Source organism: Oncorhynchus gorbuscha, linkage group LG08, assembly GCF_021184085.1.
Source record: "Oncorhynchus gorbuscha isolate QuinsamMale2020 ecotype Even-year linkage group LG08, OgorEven_v1.0, whole genome shotgun sequence".
In the NCBI taxonomy this organism is placed as follows: Eukaryota; Metazoa; Chordata; class Actinopteri; order Salmoniformes; family Salmonidae; genus Oncorhynchus; species Oncorhynchus gorbuscha.
Genome location: NC_060180.1, coordinates 77,981,186 through 78,007,494, shown reverse-complemented (window position 1 = coordinate 78,007,494; position 26,309 = coordinate 77,981,186). Strand labels below are relative to the sequence as shown.

General features: G+C 45.2%; 1 protein-coding gene across 2 annotated transcripts in view; it reads right to left on the bottom strand.

Moving 5' to 3' along the window:
- LOC124042206 (E3 ubiquitin-protein ligase RING2) overlaps positions 1–26,309 on the bottom strand; it is a 73,644-nt gene that overhangs the window by 33,316 nt on the left and 14,019 nt on the right. For both annotated transcript variants that reach the window (XM_046360618.1, XM_046360617.1), the window contains exon 3: positions 1,316–1,476. In XM_046360618.1, coding sequence (XP_046216574.1) covers positions 1,316–1,476 — 161 coding nt within the window. The remainder of the gene's footprint in view (positions 1–1,315; positions 1,477–26,309) is intronic.

Here is a 26,309-nt window from a genome sequence, read left to right as displayed (position 1 = left end):
TGTGGTGGTGGTGGTGGTGTGTCAACAGTAGCATGTGGTGGTGGTGGTGTGTCAACAGTAGCATGTGGTGGTGGTGGTGTGTCAACAGTAGCATGTGGTGGTGGTGGTGGTGTGTCAACAGTAGCATGTGGTGGTGGTGGTGTGTCAACAGTAGCATGTGGTGGTGGTGGTGTGTCAACAGTAGCATGTGGTGGTGGTGGTGTGTCAACAGTAGCATGTGGTGGTGGTGGTGGTGTGTCAACAGTAGCATGTGGTTTTGGTGGTGGTGTCAACAGTAGCATGTGGTGGTGGTGGTGGTGTCAACAGTAGCATGTGGTGGTGGTGGTGGTGTGTCAACAGTAGCATGTGGTGGTGGTGGTGGTGTCAACAGTAGCATGTGGTGGTGGTGTGTCAACAGTAGCATGTGGTGGTGGTGGTGTGTCAACAGTAGCATGTGGTGGTGGTGGTGTGTCAATAGTAGCATGTGGTGGTGGTGGTGTGTCAACAGTAGCATGTGGTGGTGGTGTCAACAGTAGCATGTGGTGGTGGTGGTGTCAACAGTAGCATGTGGTGGTGGTGTGTCAACAGTAGCATGTGGTGGTGGTGTGTCAACAGTAGCATGTGGTGGTGGTGGTGTGTCAACAGTAGCATGTGGTGGTGGTGGTGTGTCAACAGTAGCATGTGGTGGTGGTGGTGGTGTGTCAACAGTAGCATGTGGTTTTGGTGGTGGTGTCAACAGTAGCATGTGGTGGTGGTGGTGGTGTGTCAACAGTAGCATGTGGTGGTGGTGTGTCAACAGTAGCATGTGGTGGTGGTGGTGGTGGTGTGTCAACAGTAGCATGTGGTGGTGGTGGTGGTGGTGTGTCAACAGTAGCATGTGGTGGTGGTGGTGTGTCAACAGTAGCATGTGGTTTTGGTGGTGGTGTCAACAGTAGCATGTGGTTTTGGTGGTGGTGTCAACAGTAGCATGGTGGTTTATACTCAAAGGAAGGCAGTTGAGTTGAGGGGTAGACTACACAACATAATCATAACATACCCTGATCGGAGGGCGGTGATGATGGGTAGGTATGGTTACTTTAGGGTAGGTGAGGGTAGGGGGGGGGTACATACCCTGATCGGAGGGCGGTGATGATGGGTAGGTATGGTTACTTTAGGGTAGGTGAGGGCAGGGGTACATACCCTGATCGGAGGGCGGTGATGATGGATAGCTGTGGTTACTTTAGGGTAGGTGTGGTTACTTTAGGGTAAGTCAGGGTAGGGGTACATACCCTGATCGGAGGGTGGTGATGATGGTAGGTGTGGTTACTTTAGGGTAGGTCAGGGTAGGGGTACATACCCTGATCGGAGGGCGGTGATGATGCAGTCGGCACAGAAGCGGTGCAGACATTCCTTGGTTGTCATGGTGTTCTTCAGCATGTCCAGACAGATGGGACACATCAGCTCACTGTGGAGGCTCCTGGGAGACACGGCTATCTCCAGCCCATCTGTGATGGCCTCCTACAGGGAACAAACAGACCACGACCCCGCTTACAGAGAACAAACAGACCACGACCCTGCTACAGAGAACAAACAGACCACGACCCTGCTACAGGGAACAAACAGACCACGACCCTGCTTACAGGGAACAAACAGACCACGACCCTGCTACAGAGAACAAACAGACCACGACCCTCCTACAGAGAACAAACAGACCACGACCCTCCTACAGGGAACAAACAAACAGACCACGACCCTCCTACAGAGAACAAACAGACCACGACCCTGCTACAGGGAACAAACAGACCACGACCCTCCTACAGGGAACAAAGTGACAACGACCCTGCTTACAGGGAACAAAGTGACAACGACCCTGCTACAGGGAACAAAGAGACAACGACCCTGCTACAGGGAACAAAGAGACCACGACCCTCCTACAGGGAACAAACAGACTACGACCCTGCTACAGGGAACAAACAGACCACAACCCTCCTACAGGGAACAAACAGACCACGACCCTCCTACAGGGAACAAACAGACCATGAACCTCCTACAGGGAACAAACAGACCACGACCCTCCTACAGGGAACAAACAGACCATGACCCTCCTACAGGGAACAAACAGACAACGACCCTGCTACAGGGAACAAAGTGACAACGACCCTCCTACAGGGAACAAAGTGACAACGACCCTGCTACAGGGAACAAAGTGACAACGACCCTCCTACAGGGAACAAAGTGACAACGACCCTGCTACAGGGAACAAACAGACCACGACCCTCCTACAGGGAACAAACAGACCACGACCCTGCTTACAGGGAACAAACAGACCACGACCCAGCTACAGGGAACAAACAGACCACGACCCTCCTACAGTGAACAAACAGACCACGACCCTCCTACAGAGAACAAACAGACCACGACCCTCCTACAGGGAACAAAGTGACAACGACCCTGCTACAGGGAACAAACAGACCATGACCCTCCTAAAGGGAACAAACAGACCACGACCCTGCTACAGGGAACAAAGTGACAACGACCCTCCTACAGGGAACAAAGTGACAACGACCCTGCTACAGGGAACAAACAGACCATGACCCTCCTACAGGGAACAAACAGACAACGACCCTGCTACAGGGAACAAAGTGACAACGACCCTCCTACAGGGAACAAAGTGACAACGACCCTGCTACAGGGAACAAACAGACCACGACCCTCCTACAGGGAACAAACAGACGACGACCCTGCTTACAGGGAACAAACAGACCACGACCCTGCTACAGGGAACAAACAGACCATGACCCTGCTACAGGGAACAAACAGACCACGACCCTCCTACAGGGAACAAACAGACCACGACCCTCCTACAGGGAACAAAGAGACCACGACCCTCCTACAGGGAACAAACAGACCACGACCCTGCTACAGGGAACAAACAGACCACGACCCTGCTACAGGGAACAAACAGACCACGACCCTCCTACAGGGAACAAACAGACCACGACCCTCCTACAGGGAACAAACAGACCACAACCCTACATGTTAAATATTCTATATGTCCTCCTATAAGGGTAACTGATCAAACTAAGGGACTCAGTCTCAGTTGGCCTCGAGATAGGCTGCAGCCCTACCACTGATTAGACCGTATTACCACTGATTAGACCGTATTACCGCCCTACCACTGACTAGACCGTATTACCACTGACTAGACCGTATTACCACTGATTAGACCGTATTACCACTGATTAGACCGTATTACCACCCTACCACTGATTAGACCGTATTACCACCCTACCACTGATTAGACCGTATTACCACTGATTAGACCGTATTACCACTGATTAGACCGTATTACCACTGATTAGACCGTATTACCACTGATTAGACCGTATTACCACTGATTAGACCGTATTACCGCTGATTAGACCGTATTACCGCTGATTAGACCGTATTACCGCTGATTAGACCGTATTACCGCTGATTAGACCGTATTACCGCTGATTAGACCGTATTACCACTGATTAGACCGTATTACCACTGATTAGACCGTATTACCGCTGATTAGACCGTATTACCGCTGATTAGACCGTATTACCGCTGATTAGACCGTATTACCGCTGATTAGACCGTATTACCACTGATTAGACCGTATTACCACTGATTAGACCGTATTACCACCCTACCACTGATTAGACAGTATTACCACCCTACCACTGATTAGACCGTATTACCACTGATTAGACCGTATTACCACTGATTAGACCGTATTACCACTGATTAGACTGTATTACCACTGATTAGACCGTATTACCACTGATTAGACCGTATTACCACTGATTAGACCGTATTACCATTAGACCGTATTACCACTGATTAGACCGTATTACCACTGATTAGACCGTATTACCACTGATTAGACCGTATTACCCCTGATTAGACCGTATTACCACCCTACCACTGATTAGACCGTATTACCACTGATTAGACCGTATTACCACCCTACCACTGATTAGACCGTATTACCACCCTACCGCTGATTAGACCGTATTACCACTGATTAGACCGTATTACCACTGATTAGACCATATTACCACTGATTAGACCATATTACCACTGATTAGACCATATTACCACTGATTAGACCATATTACCACTGATTAGACCGTATTACCACCCTACCACTGATTAGACCGTATTACCACTGATTAGACCGTACCACCCTACTAATTACCACCCTACCACTAATTAGACCGTATTACAACTGATTAGACCGTATTACCACTGATTAGACCGTATTACCACTGATTAGACCGTATTACCACTGATTAGACCGTATTACCACTGATTAGACCGTATTACCACCCTACCACTGATTAGACCGTATTACAACTGATTAGACCGTATTACCACCCTACCACTGATTAGACCGTATTACCACTGATTAGACCGTATTACCACTGATTAGACCGTATTACCACTGATTAGACCGTATTACCACTGATTAGACCGTATTACCACTGATTAGACCGTATTACCACTGATTAGACCGTATTACCACTGATTAGACCGTATTACCACTGATTAGACCGTATTACCACTGATTAGACCGTATTACCATTAGACCGTATTACCACTGATTAGACCGTATTACCACTGATTAGACCGTATTACCACCCTACCACTGATTAGACCGTATTACCACTGATTAGACCGTATTACCACTGATTAGACCGTATTACCACTGATTAGACCGTATTACCACTGATTAGACCGTATTACCACTGATTAGACCGTATTACCACTGATTAGACCGTATTACCACTGATTAGACCGTATTACCACCCTTCCACTGATTAGACCGTATTACCACTGATTAGACCGTATTACCACTGATTAGACCGTATTACCACTGATTAGACCGTATTACCACTGATTAGACCGTATTACCACCCTACCACTGATTAGACCGTATTACCACTGATTAGACCGTATTACCACCCTACCACTGATTAGACCGTATTTACCACCCTACCGCTGATTAGACCGTATTACCACTGATTAGACCGTATTACCACTGATTAGACCGTATTACCACTGATTAGACCGTATTACCACTGATTAGACCGTATTACCGCTGATTAGACCGTATTACCGCTGATTAGACCGTATTACCGCTGATTAGACCTTATTACCGCTGATTAGACCGTATTACCACCCTACCACTGATTAGACAGTATTACCACCCTACCACTGATTAGACCGTATTACCACTGATTAGACCGTATTACCACTGATTAGACCGTATTACCACTGATTAGACCGTATTACCACTGATTAGACCGTATTACCACTGATTAGACCGTATTACCACTGATTAGACCGTATTACCACTGATTAGACCGTATTACCACTGATTAGACCGTATTACCACTGATTAGACCGTATTACCACTGATTAGACCGTATTACCATTAGACCGTATTACCACTGATTAGACCGTATTACCACTGATTAGACCGTATTACCACTGATTAGACCGTATTACCCCTGATTAGACCGTATTACCACCCTACCACTGATTAGACCGTATTACCACTGATTAGACCGTATTACCACCCTACCACTGATTAGACCGTATTACCACCCTACCGCTGATTAGACCGTATTACCACTGATTAGACCGTATTACCACTGATTAGACCATATTACCACTGATTAGACCATATTACCACTGATTAGACCATATTACCACTGATTAGACCGTATTACCACCCTACCACTGATTAGACCGTATTACCACTGATTAGACCGTATTACCACCCTACCACTGATTAGACCGTATTACAACTGATTAGACCGTATTACCACCCTACCACTGATTAGACCGTATTACCACTGATTAGACCGTATTACCACTGATTAGACCGTATTACCACTGATTAGACCGTATTACCACTGATTAGACCGTATTACCACTGATTAGACCGTATTACCACTGATTAGACCGTATTACCACTGATTAGACCGTATTACCATTAGACCGTATTACCACTGATTAGACCGTATTACCACTGATTAGACCGTATTACCACCCTACCACTGATTAGACCGTATTACCACTGATTAGACCGTATTACCACTGATTAGACCGTATTACCACTGATTAGACCGTATTACCACCCTTCCACTGATTAGACCGTATTCCACTGATTAGACCGTATTACCACTGATTAGACCGTATTACCACTGATTAGACCGTATTACCACTGATTAGACCGTATTACCACCCTACCACTGATTAGACCGTATTACCACTGATTAGACCGTATTACCACCCTACCACTGATTAGACCGTATTTACCACCCTACCGCTGATTAGACCGTATTACCACTGATTAGACCGTATTACCACTGATTAGACCGTATTACCACCCTTCCACTGATTAGACCGTATTACCACTGATTAGACCGTATTACCACTGATTAGACCGTATTACCACTGATTAGACCGTATTACCACCCTACCACTGATTAGACCGTATTACCACTGATTAGACCGTATTACCACCCTACCACTGATTAGACCGTCTTTACCACCCTACCGCTGATTAGACCGTATTACCACTGATTAGACCGTATTACCACTGATTAGACCGTATTACCACTGATTAGACCGTATTACCACCCTACCACTGATTAGACCGTATTACCACTGATTAGACCGTATTACCACTGATTAGACCGTATTACCACTGATTAGACCGTATTACCACCCTACCACTGATTAGACCGTATTACCACCCTACCGCTGATTAGACCGTATTACCACCCTACCGCTGATTAGACCGTATTACCACTGATTAGACCGTATTACCACGCTACCGCTGATTAGACCGTATTACCACTGATTAGACCGTATTACCACCCTACCACTGATTAGACCGTATTACCACCCTACCGCTGATTAGACCGTATTACCACCCTACCGCTGATTAGACCGTATTACCACCCTACCACTGATTAGACCGTATTACCACCCTACCACTGATTAGACCGTATTACCACCCTACCGCTGATTAGACCGTATTACCACCCTACCGCTGATTAGACCGTATTACCACCCTACCACTGATTAGACCGTATTACCACTGATTAGACCGTATTACCACTGATTAGACCGTATTACCGCTGATTAGACCGTATTACCACTGATTAGACCGTATTACCACCCTACCGCTGATTAGACCGTATTACCACCATACCGCTGATTAGACCGTATTACCACTGATTAGACCGTATTACCACCCTACCGCTGATTAGACCGTATTACCACTGATTAGACCGTATTACCACCCTACCACTGATTAGACCGTATTACCACTGATTAGACCGTATTACCACTGAGTAGACCGTATTACCACAGATTAGACCGTATTACCACAGATTAGACCGTATTACCACAGATTAGACCGTATTACCCCTGATTAGACCGTATTACCCCTGATTAGACCGTATTACCACTGATTAGACCGTATTACCACCCTACCACTGATTAGACCGTATTACCACCCTACCGCTGATTAGACCGTATTACCACTGATTAGACCGTATTACCACCCTACCACTGATTAGACCGTATTACCACCCTACCGCTGATTAGACCGTATTACCACCCTACCGCTGATTAGACCGTATTACCACCCTACCACTGATTAGACCGTATTACCACCCTACCGCTGATTAGACCGTATTACCACCCTACCGCTGATTAGACCGTATTACCACCCTACCACTGATTAGACCGTATTACCACTGATTAGACCGTATTACCACTGATTAGACCGTATTACCGCTGATTAGACCGTATTACCACTGATTAGACCGTATTACCACCCTACCGCTGATTAGACCGTATTACCACCATACCGCTGATTAGACCGTATTACCACTGATTAGACCGTATTACCACCCTACCGCTGATTAGACCGTATTACCACTGATTAGACCGTATTACCACCCTACCACTGATTAGACCGTATTACCACTGATTAGACCGTATTACCACTGATTAGACCGTATTACCACAGATTAGACCGTATTACCACAGATTAGACCGTATTACCACAGATTAGACCGTATTACCCCTGATTAGACCGTATTACCACTGATTAGACCGTATTACCACCCTACCACTGATTAGACCGTATTACCACCCCACCGCTGATTAGACCGTATTACCGCTGATTAGACCGTATTACCGCTGATTAGACCGTATTACCGCTGATTAGACCGTATTACCGCTGATTAGACCGTATTACCGCTGATTAGACCGTATTACCGCTGATTAGACCGTATTACCGCTGATTAGACCGTATTACCGCTGATTAGACCGTATTACCGCTGATTAGACCGTATTACCGCTGATTAGACCGTATTGCCACTGATTAGACCGTATTACCACTGATTAGACCATATTACCACTGATTAGACCATATTACCACCCTACCACTGATTAGACCGTATTACCGCTGATTAGACCGTATTACCACCCTACCACTGATTAGACCGTATTACCACCCTACCACTGATTAGACCGTATTACCACCCTACCACTGATTAGACCGTATTACCACTGATTAGACCGTATTACCACTGATTAGACCGTATTACCACTGATTAGACCGTATTACCACTGATTAGACCGTATTACCACTGATTAGACCGTATTACCGCTGATTAGACCGTATTACCACAGATTAGACCGTATTACCACCCTACCACTGATTAGACCGTATTACCGCTGATTAGACCGTATTACCGCTGATTAGACCGTATTACCACTGATTAGACCGTATTACCACTGATTAGACCGGGTTTCAGAGTACCTCCATCACAGACGTCATTTCCGGTCGCAACTTGCAGGCTTGTTTTCAAATTGCTGTGCGTTTTGTCGCCAACCTATTTTGCTACCTGACAACTTTACGGGTTTCACTTTTTAATTACCGTTCATATATTTATTTTTTCCTCAACTTTTTCACTCCTGACGCTTTATCTGGACACGATTCGTCAGGACCTCCAACAGCCGAAGCTAAGTGGTAACATTAACATGATGCCTTCTAATTGCAGCCGCTGTGCTCGCCTTACGGCGAGGATAGCTGTACTGCAAGCCCAGCTTCAGACGCAATCGTTAGGCAAGGGTAATTTCAGTGTAGGAAAGGATGAAACAGCGTCTGTGCCACCAGTAAGTACAGATAGTAGTATAAATCCCCTGGCACAGTCCCCGCAGCCGGACAACTTTCTCACGGTTTCTGGAAGGAAATGCTGTAGGAACGCTCAACCGGTGTCGCTCATTCAGCAGACAGAAACTTTCAACCGGTTCTCCCCATTAAGCAGCGGGTCGGTGTCAGAGGCCGAGTCTTCTCTGGTCTCTACTCCCCCCGTTACGGGGTCTGAGACGCCGAAGCTTCCCACCATTAGCTCTGACAAATTGAAAACTCTAGTCATTGGCGACTCCATTACCCGCAGTATTAGACTTAAAGCGAATCATCCAGCGATCATACACTGTTTACCCGGGGCAGGGCTACCGACGTTAAGGCTAATCTGAAGATGGTGCTGGCTAAAGCTAAAACTGGCGAGTGTAGAGAGTATAGAGATATTGTTATCCACGTCGGCACCAACGATGTTAGGATGAAACAGTCAGAGATCACCAAGCGCAACATAGCTTCTGCGTGCATATCAGCTAAAAAGATGTGTCGGCATCGAGTAATTGTCTCTGGCCCCCTCCCAGTTAGGGGGAGTGATGAGCTCTACAGCAGAGTCTCACAACTCAATCGCTGGTTGAAAACTGTTTTCTGCCCCTCCCAAAAGATAGAATTTGTAGATAATTGGCCCTCTTTCTGGGACTCGCCCACAAACAGGACCAAGCCTGACCTGCTGAGGAGTGACGGACTCCATCCTAGCTGGAGGGGTGCTCTCATCTTATCTGCCAACATAGACAGGGCTCTAACTCCTCTAGCTCCACAATGAAATAGGGTGCAGGCCAGGCAGCAGGCTATTAGCCAGCCTGCCAGCATAGTGGAGTCTGCCACTAGCATAGTTAGTGTAGTCAGCTCAGCTATCACCATTGAGACCGTGTCTGTGCCTCGACCTGGGTTGGGCAAAACTAAACATGGCGGTGTTCGCCTTAGCAATCTCACTAGGATAAAGACCACCTCCATTCCTGTCATTACTGAAAGAGATCATGATACCTCACATCTCAAAATAGGGCTACTTAATGTTAGATCCCTTACTTCAAAGGCAATTATAGTCAATGAACTAATCACTGATCATAATCTTGATGTGATTGGCCTGACTGAAACATGGCTTAAGCCTGATGAATTTACTGTGTTAAATGAGGCCTCACCTCCTGGCTACACTAGTGACCATATCCCCCGTGCATCCCGCAAAGGCGGAGGTGTTGCTAACATTTACGATAGCAAATTTCAATTTACAAAAAAAAAAAAAAATGACGTTTTCGTCTTTTGAGCTTCTAGTCATGAAATCTATGCAGCCTACTCAATCACTTTTTATAGCTACTGTTTACAGGCCTCCTGGGCCATATACAGCGTTTCTCACTGAGTTCCCTGAATTCCTATCAGACCTTGTAGTCATTGCAGATAATATTCTAATCTTTGGTGACTTTAATATTCACATGGAAAAGTCCACAGACCCACTCCAAAAGGCTTTTGGAGCCATCATCGACTCAGTGGGTTTTGTCCAACATGTCTCTGGACCCACTCACTCTCACAGTCATACGCTGGACCTAGTTTTGTCCCATGGAATAAATGTTGTGGATCTTAATGTTTTTCCTCATAATCCTGGACTATCAGACCACCATTTTATTACGTTTGCAATTGCAACAAATAATCTGCTCAGACCCCAACCAAGGAACATCAAAAGTCGTGCTATAAATTCACAGACAACACAAAGATTCCTTGATGCCCTTCCAGACTCCCTCTGCCTACCCAAGGACGCCAGAGGACAAAAATCCGTTAACCACCTAACTGAGGATCTCAATTTAACCTTGCGCAATACCCTAGATGCAGTTGCACCCCTAAAAACTACAAAAATGTCTCATAAGAAACTAGCTCCATGGTACACAGAAAATACCCGAGCTCTGAAGCAAGCTTCCAGAAAATTGGAACGGAAATGGCGCCACACCAAACTGGAAGTCTTCCGACTAGCTTGGAAGGATGGTACCGTGCAGTACCGAAGAGCCCTTACTGCTGCTCGATCGTCCTATTTTTCTAACTTAATTGAGGAAAATAAGAACAATCCGAAATTCCTTTTTGATACTGTGGCAAAGCTAACTAAAAAGCAGCATTCCCCAAGAGAGGATGACTTGCACTTTAGCAGTGATAAATTCATGAACTTCTTTGAGGAAAAGATTATGATTATTAGAAAGCAAATTACGGACTCCTCTTTAAACCTGCGTATTCCTCCAAACCTCAGTTGTCCTGAGTCTGCACAACTCTGCCAGGACCTAGGATCAAGAGAGACGCTCAAGTGTTTTAGTACTATATCTCTTGACACAATGATGAAAATAATCATGGCCTCTAAACCGTCAAGCTGTATACTGGACCCTATTCCAACTAAACTACTGAAAGAGCTGCTTCCTGTGCTTGGCCCTCCTATGTTGAACATAATAAACGGCTCTCTATCCACTGGATGTGTACCAAACTCACTAAAAGTGGCAGTAATAAAGCCTCTCTTGAAAAAGCCAAACCTTGACCCAGAAAATATAAAAAACTATCGGCCTATATCGAATCTTCCATTCCTCTCAAAGATTTTAGAGAAGGCTGTTGCGCAGCAACTCACTGCCTTCCTGAAGACAAACAATGTATACGAAATGCTTCAGTCTGGTTTTAGACCCCATCATAGCACTGAGACGGCACTTGTGAAGGTGGTAAATGACATTTTGATGGCATCGGACCGAGGCTCTGCATCTGTCCTCGTGCTCCTAGACCTTAGTGCTGCTTTTGATACCATCGATCACCACATTCTTTTGGAGAGATTGGAAACCCAAATTGGTCTACACGGACATGTTCTGGCCTGGTTTAGGTCTTATCTGTCGGAAAGATATCAGTTTGTCTCTGTGAATGGTTTGTCCTCTGACAAATCAACTGTACATTTCGGTGTTCCTCAAGGTTCTGTTTTAGGACCACTATTGTTTTCACTATATATTTTACCTCTTGGGGATGTTATTCGAAAACATAATGTAAACTTTCACTGCTATGCGGATGACACACAGCTGTACATTTCAATGAAACATGGTGAAGCACCAAAATTGCCCTCGCTAGAAGCATGTGTTTCAGACATAAGGAAGTGGATGGCTGCAAACTTTCTACTATTAAACTCGGACAAAACAGAGATGCTTGTTCTAGGTCCCAAGAAACAAAGAGATCTTCTGTTGAATCTGACAATTAATCTTAATGGTTGTACAGTCGTCTCAAATAAAACTGTGAAGGACCTCGGCGTTACTCTGGACCCTGATCTCTCTTTTGAAGAACATATCAAGACCATTTCGAGGACAGCTTTTTTCCATCTACGTAACATTGCAAAAATCAGAAACTTTCTGTCCAAAAATGATGCAGAAAAATTAATCCATGCTTTTGTCACTTCTAGGTTAGACTACTGCAATGCTCTATTTTCCGGCTACCCGGATAAAGCACTAAATAAACTTCAGTTAGTGCTAAATACGGCTGCTAGAATCCTGACTAGAACCAAAAAATTTGATCATATTACTCCAGTGCTAGCCTCTCTACACTGGCTTCCTGTCAAAGCAAGGGCTGATTTCAAGGTTTTACTGCTAACCTACAAAGCATTACATGGGCTTGCTCCTACCTACCTCTCTGATTTGATCCTGCCGTACATACCTATACGTACGCTACGGTCACAAGACGCAGGCCTCCTAATTGTCCCTAGAATTTCTAAGCAAACAGCTGGAGGCAGGGCTTTCTCCTATAGAGCTCCATTTTTATGGAACGGTCTGCCTACCCATGTCAGAGACGCAAACTCGGTCTCAACCTTTAAGTCTTTACTGAAGACTCATCTCTTCAGTGGGTCATATGATTGAGTGTAGTCTGGCCCAGGAGTGGGAAGGTGAACGGAAAGGCTCTGGAGCAACGAACCGTCCTTGCTGTTTCTGCCTGGCCGGTTCCCCTTTTTCCACTGGGATTCTCTGCCTCTAACCCTGTTACGGGGGCTGAGTCACTGGCTTGCTGGGGCTCTCTCGTGCCGTCCCTGGGGGGGGATGCGTCACCTGGGGGGGTTGATTCACTGTTGTGGTCGGCCTGTCTGGGTTCCCCCCCCTTGGGTTGTACCGTGTCGGAGATCTTTGTGGGCTATACTCGGCCTTGTCTCAGGATGGTAAGTTGGTGGTTGAAGATTTCCCTCTAGTGGTGTGGGGGCTGTGCTTTGGCAAAGTGGGTGGGGTTATATCCTTCCTGTTTGGCCCTGTCCGGGGGTGTCCTCGGATGGGGCCACAGTGTCTCCTGACCCCTCCTGTCTCAGCCTCCAGTATTTATGCTGCAGTAGTTTATGTGTCGGGGGCTAGGGTCAGTTTGTTTATCTGGAGTACTTCTCCTGTCCTATTCGGTGTCCTGTGTAAATCTAAGTGTGCGTTCTCTAATTCTCTCCTTCTCTCTTTCTTTCTCTCTCTCGGAGGACCTGAGCCCTAGAACCATGCCCCAGGACTACCTGACATGATGACTCCTTGCTGTCCCCAGTCCACCTGGCCATGCTGCTGCTCCAGTTTCAACTGGCTTGGGCCCTAGGACCATGTCCCAGGACTACCTGACATGAGGACTCCTTGCTGTCCCCAGTCCACCTGGCCATGCTCCTGCTCCAGTTTCAACTGTTCTGCCTTAATATTATTCAACCATGCTGGTCATTTATGAACATTTGAACATCTTGGCCACGTTCTGTTATAATCTCCACCCGGCACAGCCAGAAGAGGACTGGCCACCCCACATATGCTCTCTCTAATTCTCTCTTTCTTTCTCTCTCTCGGAGGACCTGAGCCCTAGGACCGTGCCCCAGGACTACCTGACATGATGGCTCCTTGCTGTCCCCAGTCCACCTGACTGTGCTGCTGCTCCAGTTTCAACTGTTCTGCCTTATTATTATTTGACCATGCTGGTCATTTATGAACATTTGAACATCTTGGTCATGTTCTGTTATAATCTCTACCCGGCACAGCCAGAAGAGGACTGGCCACCCCACATAGCCCGGTTCCTCTCTAGGTTTCTTCCTAGGTTTTGGCCTTTCTAGGGAGTTTTTCCTAGCCACCGTGCTTTTACACCTGCATTGTTTGCTGTTTGGGGTTTTAGGCTGGGTTTCTGTACAGCACTTTGAGATATCAGCTGATGTACGAAGGGCTATATAAATAAATTTGATTTGATTTGATATTACCACTGATTAGACCGTATTACCACTGATTAGACCGTATTACCACCCTACCGCTGATTAGACCGTATTACCGCTGATTAGACCGTATTACCGCTGATTAGACCGTATTACCGCTGATTAGACCGTATTACCGCTGATTAGACCGTATTACCGCTGATTAGACCGTATTACCGCTGATTAGACCGTATTACCGCTGATTAGACCGTATTACCGCTGATTAGACCGTATTACCGCTGATTAGACCGTATTACCGCTGATTAGACCGTATTACCACCCTACCACTGATTAGACCGTATTACCGCTGATTAGACCGTATTACCACCCTACCACTGATTAGACCGTATTACCGCTGATTAGACCGTATTACCGCTGATTAGACCGTATTACCGCTGATTAGACCGTATTACCGCTGATTAGACCGTATTACCGCTGATTAGACCGTATTACCGCTGATTAGACCGTATTACCGCTGATTAGACCGTATTACCGCTGATTAGACCGTATTACCACCCTACCACTGATTAGACCGTATTGCCACTGATTAGACCGTATTGCCACTGATTAGACCGTATTGCCACTGATTAGACCGTATTGCCACTGATTAGACCGTATTGCCACTGATTAGACCGTATTGCCACTGATTAGACCGTATTGCCACTGATTAGACCGACCACTGATTAGACCGTATTGCCACTGATTAGACCGTATTGCCACTGATTAGACCGTATTGCCACTGATTAGACCGTATTGCCACTGATTAGACCGTATTGCCACTGATTAGACCGTATTGCCACTGATTAGACCGTATTGCCACTGATTAGACCGTATTGCCACTGATTAGACCGTATTGCCACTGATTAGACCGTATTGCCACTGCCACTGATTAGACCGTATTGCCACTGATTAGACCGTATTGCCACTGATTAGACCGTATTGCCACTGATTAGACCGTATTGCCACTGATTAGACCGTATTGCCACTGATTAGACCGTATTGCCACTGATTAGACCGTACTGATTAGACCGCCACTGATTAGACCGTATTGCCACTGATTAGACCGTATTGCCACTGATTAGACCGTATTGCCACTGATTAGACCGTATTGCCACTGATTAGACCGTATTGCCACTGATTAGACCGTATTGCCACTGATTAGACCGTATTGCCACTGATTAGACCGTATTGCCACTGATTAGACCGTATTGCCACTGATTAGACCGTATTGCCACTGATTAGACCGTATTGCCACTGATTAGACCGTATTGCCACTGATTAGACCGTATTGCCACTGATTAGACCGTACCACTGATTAGACCGTATTGCCACTGATTAGACCGTATTGCCACTGATTAGACCGTATTGCCACTGATTAGACCGTATTGCCACTGATTAGACCGTATTGCCACTGATTAGACCACTGATTAGACCGTTGCCACTGATTAGACCGTATTGCCACTGATTAGACCGTATTGCCACTGATTAGACCGTATTGCCACTGATTAGACCGTATTGCCACTGATTAGACCGTATTGCCACTGATTAGACCGTATTGCCACTGATTAGACCGTATTGCCACTGATTAGACCGTATTGCCACTGATTAGACCGTATTGCCACTGATTAGACCGTATTGCCACTGATTAGACCGTATTGCCACTGATTAGACCGTATTGACTGATTAGACCGTATGCCACTGATTAGACCGTATTGCCACTGATTAGACCGTATTGCCACTGATTAGACCGTATTGCCACTGATTAGACCGTATTGCCACTGATTAGACCGTATTGCCACTGATTAGACCGTATTGCCACTGATTAGACCGTATTGCCACTGATTAGACCGTATTGCCACTGATTAGACCGTATTGCCACTGATTAGACCGTATTGCCACTGATTAGACCGTATTGCCACTGATTAGACCGTATTGCCACTGATTAGACCGTATTGCCACTGATTAGACCGTATTGCCACTGATTAGACCGTATTGCCACTGATTAGACCGTATTGCCACTGATTAGACCGTATTGCCACTGATTAGACCGTATTGCCACTGATTAGACCGTATTGCCACTGATTAGACCGTATTGCCACTGATTAGACCGTATTGCCACTGATTAGACCGTATTGCCACTGATTAGACCGTATTGCCACTGATTAGACCGTATTGCCACTGATTAGACCGTATTGCCACTGATTAGACCGTATTGCCACTGATTAGACCGTATTGCCACTGATTAGACCGTATTGCCACTGATTAGACCGTATTGCCACTGATTAGACCGTATTGCCACTGATTAGACCGTATTGCCACTGATTAGACCGTATTGCCACTGATTAGACCGTATTGCCACTGATTAGACCGTATTGCCACTGATTAGACCGTATTGCCACTGATTAGACCGTATTGCCACTGATTAGACCGTATTGCCACTGATTAGACCGTATTGCCACTGATTAGACCGTATTGCCACTGATTAGACCGTATTGCCACTGATTAGACCGTACCACTGATTAGACCGTATTACCACTGATTAGACCGTATTACCACTGATTAGACCGTATTACCACTGATTAGACCGTATTACCACTGATTAGACCGTATACCACTGATTAGACCACTGATTAGACCGTATTACCACTGATTAGACCGTATTACCACTGATTAGACCGTATTACCACTGATTAGACCGTATTACCACTGATTAGACCGTATTACCACTGATTAGACCGTATTACCACTGATTAGACCGTATTACCACTGATTAGACCGTATTACCTCCCTACCGCTGATTAGACCGTATTACCACCCTACCGCTGATTAGACCGTATTACCACCCTACCACTGATTAGACCGTATTACCACTGATTAGACCGTATTACCACTGATTAGACCGTATTACCACTGATTAGACCGTATTACCACTGATTAGACCGTATTACCACCCTACCGCTGATTAGACCGTATTACCACCCTACCACTGATTAGACCGTATTACCACTGATTAGACCGTATTACCACTGATTAGACCGTATTACCCCTGATTAGACCGTATTACCCCTGATTAGACCGTATTACCCCTGATTAGACCGTATTACCCCTGATTAGACCGTATTACCCCTGATTAGACCGTATTACCACTGATTAGACCGTATTACCACCCTACCACTGATTAGACCGTATTACCACCCTACCGCTGATTAGACCGTATTATCACTGATTAGACCGTATTACCACTGATTAGACCGTATTACCACTGATTAGACCATATTACCACTGATTAGACCGTATTACCACTGATTAGACCGTATTACCACTGATTAGACCATATTACCACTGATTAGACCATATTACCACTGATTAGACCATATTACCACTGATTAGACCGTATTACCACTGATTAGACCGTATTACCCCTGATTAGACCGTATTACCCCTGATTAGACCGTATTACCCCTGATTAGACCGTATTACCACCCTACCACTGATTAGACCGTATTACCACCCTACCACTGATTAGACCGTATTACCACCCTACCACTGATTAGACCGTATTACCACCCTACCACTGATTAGACCGTATTACCACTGATTAGACCGTATTACCACTGATTAGACCGTATTACCACCCTACCGCTGATTAGACCGTATTACCACCCTACCACTGATTAGACCGTATTACCACTGATTAGACCGTATTACCACTGATTAGACCGTATTACCGCTGATTAGACCGTATTACCGCTGATTAGACCGTATTACCGCTGATTAGACCGTATTACCGCTGATTAGACCGTATTACCACTGATTAGACCGTATTACCACTGATTAGACCGTATTACCACCCTACCACTGATTAGACAGTATTACCACCCTACCACTGATTAGACCGTATTACCACTGATTAGACCGTATTACCACTGATTAGACCGTATTACCACTGATTAGACTGTATTACCACTGATTAGACCGTATTACCACTGATTAGACCGTATTACCACTGATTAGACCGTATTACCATTAGACCGTATTACCACTGATTAGACCGTATTACCACTGATTAGACCGTATTACCACTGATTAGACCGTATTACCCCTGATTAGACCGTATTACCACCCTACCACTGATTAGACCGTATTACCACTGATTAGACCGTATTACCACCCTACCACTGATTAGACCGTATTACCACCCTACCGCTGATTAGACCGTATTACCACTGATTAGACCGTATTACCACTGATTAGACCATATTACCACTGATTAGACCATATTACCACTGATTAGACCATATTACCACTGATTAGACCATATTACCACTGATTAGACCGTATTACCACCCTACCACTGATTAGACCGTATTACCACTGATTAGACCGTATTACCACCCTACCACTAATTAGACCGTATTACAACTGATTAGACCGTATTACCACTGATTAGACCGTATTACCACTGATTAGACCGTATTACCACTGATTAGACCGTATTACCACTGATTAGACCGTATTACCACCCTACCACTGATTAGACCGTATTACAACTGATTAGACCGTATTACCACCCTACCACTGATTAGACCGTATTACCACTGATTAGACCGTATTACCACTGATTAGACCGTATTACCACTGATTAGACCGTATTACCACTGATTAGACCGTATTACCACTGATTAGACCGTATTACCACTGATTAGACCGTATTACCACTGATTAGACCGTATTACCACTGATTAGACCGTATTACCATTAGACCGTATTACCACTGATTAGACCGTATTACCACTGATTAGACCGTATTACCACCCTACCACTGATTAGACCGTATTACCACTGATTAGACCGTATTACCACTGATTAGACCGTATTACCACTGATTAGACCGTATTACCACTGATTAGACCGTATTACCACTGATTAGACCGTATTACCACTGATTAGACCGTATTACCACCCTTCCACTGATTAGACCGTATTACCACTGATTAGACCGTATTACCACTGATTAGACCGTATTACCACTGATTAGACCGTATTACCACTGATTAGACCGTATTACCACCCTACCACTGATTAGACCGTATTACCACTGATTAGACCGTATTACCACCCTACCACTGATTAGACCGTATTTACCACCCTACCGCTGATTAGACCGTATTACCACTGATTAGACCGTATTACCACTGATTAGACCGTATTACCACTGATTAGACCGTATTACCACTGATTAGACCGTATTACCGCTGATTAGACCGTATTACCGCTGATTAGACCGTATTACCGCTGATTAGACCGTATTACCACCCTACCACTGATTAGACAGTATTACCACCCTACCACTGATTAGACCGTATTACCACTGATTAGACCGTATTACCACTGATTAGACCGTATTACCACTGATTAGACCGTATTACCACTGATTAGACCGTATTACCACTGATTAGACCGTATTACCACTGATTAGACCGTATTACCACTGATTAGACCGTATTACCACTGATTAGACCGTATTACCACTGATTAGACCGTATTACCATTAGACCGTATTACCACTGATTAGACCGTATTACCACTGATTAGACCGTATTACCACTGATTAGACCGTATTACCCCTGATTAGACCGTATTACCACCCTACCACTGATTAGACCGTATTACCACTGATTAGACCGTATTACCACCCTACCACTGATTAGACCGTATTACCACCCTACCGCTGATTAGACCGTATTACCACTGATTAGACCGTATTACCACTGATTAGACCATATTACCACTGATTAGACCATATTACCACTGATTAGACCATATTACCACTGATTAGACCGTATTACCACCCTACCACTGATTAGACCGTATTACCACTGATTAGACCGTATTACCACCCTACCACTGATTAGACCGTATTACAACTGATTAGACCGTATTACCACCCTACCACTGATTAGACCGTATTACCACTGATTAGACCGTATTACCACTGATTAGACCGTATTACCACTGATTAGACCGTATTACCACTGATTAGACCGTATTACCACTGATTAGACCGTATTACCACTGATTAGACCGTATTACCACTGATTAGACCGTATTACCATTAGACCGTATTACCACTGATTAGACCGTATTACCACTGATTAGACCGTATTACCACCCTACCACTGATTAGACCGTATTACCACTGATTAGACCGTATTACCACTGATTAGACCGTATTACCACTGATTAGACCGTATTACCACCCTTCCACTGATTAGACCGTATTACCACTGATTAGACCGTATTACCACTGATTAGACCGTATTACCACTGATTAGACCGTATTACCACTGATTAGACCGTATTACCACCCTACCACTGATTAGACCGTATTACCACTGATTAGACCGTATTACCACCCTACCACTGATTAGACCGTATTTACCACCCTACCGCTGATTAGACCGTATTACCACTGATTAGACCGTATTACCACTGATTAGACCGTATTACCACCCTTCCACTGATTAGACCGTATTACCACTGATTAGACCGTATTACCACTGATTAGACCGTATTACCACTGATTAGACCGTATTACCACCCTACCACTGATTAGACCGTATTACCACTGATTAGACCGTATTACCACCCTACCACTGATTAGACCGTCTTTACCACCCTACCGCTGATTAGACCGTATTACCACTGATTAGACCGTATTACCACTGATTAGACCGTATTACCACTGATTAGACCGTATTACCACCCTACCACTGATTAGACCGTATTACCACTGATTAGACCGTATTACCACTGATTAGACCGTATTACCACTGATTAGACCGTATTACCACCCTACCGCTGATTAGACCGTATTACCACCCTACCGCTGATTAGACCGTATTACCACTGATTAGACCGTATTACCACGCTACCGCTGATTAGACCGTATTACCACTGATTAGACCGTATTACCACCCTACCACTGATTAGACCGTATTACCACCCTACCGCTGATTAGACCGTATTACCACCCTACCGCTGATTAGACCGTATTACCACCCTACCACTGATTAGACCGTGATTACCACCCTACCACTGATTAGACCGTATTACCACCCTACCGCTGATTAGACCGTATTACCACCCTACCGCTGATTAGACCGTATTACCACCCTACCACTGATTAGACCGTATTACCACTGATTAGACCGTATTACCACTGATTAGACCGTATTACCGCTGATTAGACCGTATTACCACTGATTAGACCGTATTACCACCCTACCGCTGATTAGACCGTATTACCACCATACCGCTGATTAGACCGTATTACCACTGATTAGACCGTATTACCACCCTACCGCTGATTAGACCGTATTACCACTGATTAGACCGTATTACCACCCTACCACTGATTAGACCGTATTACCACTGATTAGACCGTATTACCACTGAGTAGACCGTATTACCACAGATTAGACCGTATTACCACAGATTAGACCGTATTACCACAGATTAGACCGTATTACCCCTGATTAGACCGTATTACCCCTGATTAGACCGTATTACCACTGATTAGACCGTATTACCACCCTACCACTGATTAGACCGTATTACCACCCTACCGCTGATTAGACCGTATTACCACTGATTAGACCGTATTACCACCCTACCACTGATTAGACCGTATTACCACCCTACCGCTGATTAGACCGTATTACCACCCTACCGCTGATTAGACCGTATTACCACCCTACCACTGATTAGACCGTATTACCACCCTACCGCTGATTAGACCGTATTACCACCCTACCGCTGATTAGACCGTATTACCACCCTACCACTGATTAGACCGTATTACCACTGATTAGACCGTATTACCACTGATTAGACCGTATTACCGCTGATTAGACCGTATTACCACTGATTAGACCGTATTACCACCCTACCGCTGATTAGACCGTATTACCACCATACCGCTGATTAGACCGTATTACCACTGATTAGACCGTATTACCACCCTACCGCTGATTAGACCGTATTACCACTGATTAGACCGTATTACCACCCTACCACTGATTAGACCGTATTACCACTGATTAGACCGTATTACCACTGATTAGACCGTATTACCACAGATTAGACCGTATTACCACCACAGATTAGACCGTATTACCACAGATTAGACCGTATTACCCCTGATTAGACCGTATTACCACTGATTAGACCGTATTACCACCCTACCACTGATTAGACCGTATTACCACCCCACCGCTGATTAGACCGTATTACCGCTGATTAGACCGTATTACCGCTGATTAGACCGTATTACCGCTGATTAGACCGTATTACCGCTGATTAGACCGTATTACCGCTGATTAGACCGTATTACCGCTGATTAGACCGTATTACCGCTGATTAGACCGTATTACCGCTGATTAGACCGTATTACCGCTGATTAGACCGTATTGCCACTGATTAGACCGTATTACCACTGATTAGACCATATTACCACTGATTAGACCATATTACCACCCTACCACTGATTAGACCGTATTACCGCTGATTAGACCGTATTACCACCCTACCACTGATTAGACCGTATTACCACCCTACCACTGATTAGACCGTATTACCACCCTACCACTGATTAGACCGTATTACCACTGATTAGACCGTATTACCACTGATTAGACCGTATTACCACTGATTAGACCGTATTACCACTGATTAGACCGTATTACCACTGATTAGACCGTATTACCGCTGATTAGACCGTATTACCACAGATTAGACCGTATTACCACCCTACCACTGATTAGACCGTATTACCGCTGATTAGACCGTATTACCGCTGATTAGACCGTATTACCACTGATTAGACCGTATTACCACTGATTAGACCGGGTTTCAGAGTACCTCCATCACAGACGTCATTTCCGGTCGCAACTTGCAGGCTTGTTTTCAAATTGCTGTGCGTTTTGTCGCCAACCTATTTTGCTACCTGACAACTTTACGGGTTTCACTTTTTAATTACCGTTCATATATTTATTTTTTCCTCAACTTTTTCACTCCTGACGCTTTATCTGGACACGATTCGTCAGGACCTCCAACAGCCGAAGCTAAGTGGTAACATTAACATGATGCCTTCTAATTGCAGCCGCTGTGCTCGCCTTTTACGGCGAGGATAGCTGTACTGCAAGCCCAGCTTCAGACGCAATCGTTAGGCAAGGGTAATTTCAGTGTAGGAAAGGATGAAACAGCGTCTGTGCCACCAGTAAGTACAGATAGTAGTATAAATCCCCTGGCACAGTCCCCGCAGCCGGACAACTTTCTCACGGTTTCTGGAAGGAAATGCTGTAGGAACGCTCAACCGGTGTCGCTCATTCAGCAGACAGAAACTTTCAACCGGTTCTCCCCATTAAGCAGCGGGTCGGTGTCAGAGGCCGAGTCTTCTCTGGTCTCTACTCCCCCGTTACGGGGTCTGAGACGCCGAAGCTTCCCACCATTAGCTCTGACAAATTGAAAACTCTAGTCATTGGCGACTCCATTACCCGCAGTATTAGACTTAAAGCGAATCATCCAGCGATCATACACTGTTTACCCGGGGGCAGGGCTACCGACGTTAAGGCTAATCTGAAGATGGTGCTGGCTAAAGCTAAAACTGGCGAGTGTAGAGAGTATAGAGATATTGTTATCCACGTCGGCACCAACGATGTTAGGATGAAACAGTCAGAGATCACCAAGCGCAACATAGCTTCTGCGTGCATATCAGCTAAAAAGATGTGTCGGCATCGAGTAATTGTCTCTGGCCCCCTCCCAGTTAGGGGGAGTGATGAGCTCTACAGCAGAGTCTCACAACTCAATCGCTGGTTGAAAACTGTTTTCTGCCCCTCCCAAAAGATAGAATTTGTAGATAATTGGCCCTCTTTCTGGGACTCGCCCACAAACAGGACCAAGCCTGACCTGCTGAGGAGTGACGGACTCCATCCTAGCTGGAGGGGTGCTCTCATCTTATCTGCCAACATAGACAGGGCTCTAACTCCTCTAGCTCCACAATGAAATAGGGTGCAGGCCAGGCAGCAGGCTATTAGCCAGCCTGCCAGCATAGTGGAGTCTGCCACTAGCATAGTTAGTGTAGTCAGCTCAGCTATCACCATTGAGACCGTGTCTGTGCCTCGACCTGGGTTGGGCAAAACTAAACATGGCGGTGTTCGCCTTAGCAATCTCACTAGGATAAAGACCACCTCCATTCCTGTCATTACTGAAAGAGATCATGATACCTCACATCTCAAAATAGGGCTACTTAATGTTAGATCCCTTACTTCAAAGGCAATTATAGTCAATGAACTAATCACTGATCATAATCTTGATGTGATTGGCCTGACTGAAACATGGCTTAAGCCTGATGAATTTACTGTGTTAAATGAGGCCTCACCTCCTGGCTACACTAGTGACCATATCCCCCGTGCATCCCGCAAAGGCGGAGGTGTTGCTAACATTTACGATAGCAAATTTCAATTTACAAAAAAAAAAAATGACGTTTTCGTCTTTTGAGCTTCTAGTCATGAAATCTATGCAGCCTACTCAATCACTTTTTATAGCTACTGTTTACAGGCCTCCTGGGCCATATACAGCGTTTCTCACTGAGTTCCCTGAATTCCTATCAGACCTTGTAGTCATTGCAGATAATATTCTAATCTTTGGTGACTTTAATATTCACATGGAAAAGTCCACAGACCCACTCCAAAAGGCTTTTGGAGCCATCATCGACTCAGTGGGTTTTGTCCAACATGTCTCTGGACCCACTCACTCTCACAGTCATACGCTGGACCTAGTTTTGTCCCATGGAATAAATGTTGTGGATCTTAATGTTTTTCCTCATAATCCTGGACTATCAGACCACCATTTTATTACGTTTGCAATTGCAACAAATAATCTGCTCAGACCCCAACCAAGGAACATCAAAAGTCGTGCTATAAATTCACAGACAACACAAAGATTCCTTGATGCCCTTCCAGACTCCCTCTGCCTACCCAAGGACGCCAGAGGACAAAAATCCGTTAACCACCTAACTGAGGATCTCAATTTAACCTTGCGCAATACCCTAGATGCAGTTGCACCCCTAAAAACTACAAAAATGTCTCATAAGAAACTAGCTCCATGGTACACAGAAAATACCCGAGCTCTGAAGCAAGCTTCCAGAAAATTGGAACGGAAATGGCGCCACACCAAACTGGAAGTCTTCCGACTAGCTTGGAAGGATGGTACCGTGCAGTACCGAAGAGCCCTTACTGCTGCTCGATCGTCCTATTTTTCTAACTTAATTGAGGAAAATAAGAACAATCCGAAATTCCTTTTTGATACTGTGGCAAAGCTAACTAAAAAGCAGCATTCCCCAAGAGAGGATGACTTGCACTTTAGCAGTGATAAATTCATGAACTTCTTTGAGGAAAAGATTATGATTATTAGAAAGCAAATTACGGACTCCTCTTTAAACCTGCGTATTCCTCCAAACCTCAGTTGTCCTGAGTCTGCACAACTCTGCCAGGACCTAGGATCAAGAGAGACGCTCAAGTGTTTTAGTACTATATCTCTTGACACAATGATGAAAATAATCATGGCCTCTAAACCGTCAAGCTGTATACTGGACCCTATTCCAACTAAACTACTGAAAGAGCTGCTTCCTGTGCTTGGCCCTCCTATGTTGAACATAATAAACGGCTCTCTATCCACTGGATGTGTACCAAACTCACTAAAAGTGGCAGTAATAAAGCCTCTCTTGAAAAAGCCAAACCTTGACCCAGAAAATATAAAAAACTATCGGCCTATATCGAATCTTCCATTCCTCTCAAAGATTTTAGAGAAGGCTGTTGCGCAGCAACTCACTGCCTTCCTGAAGACAAACAA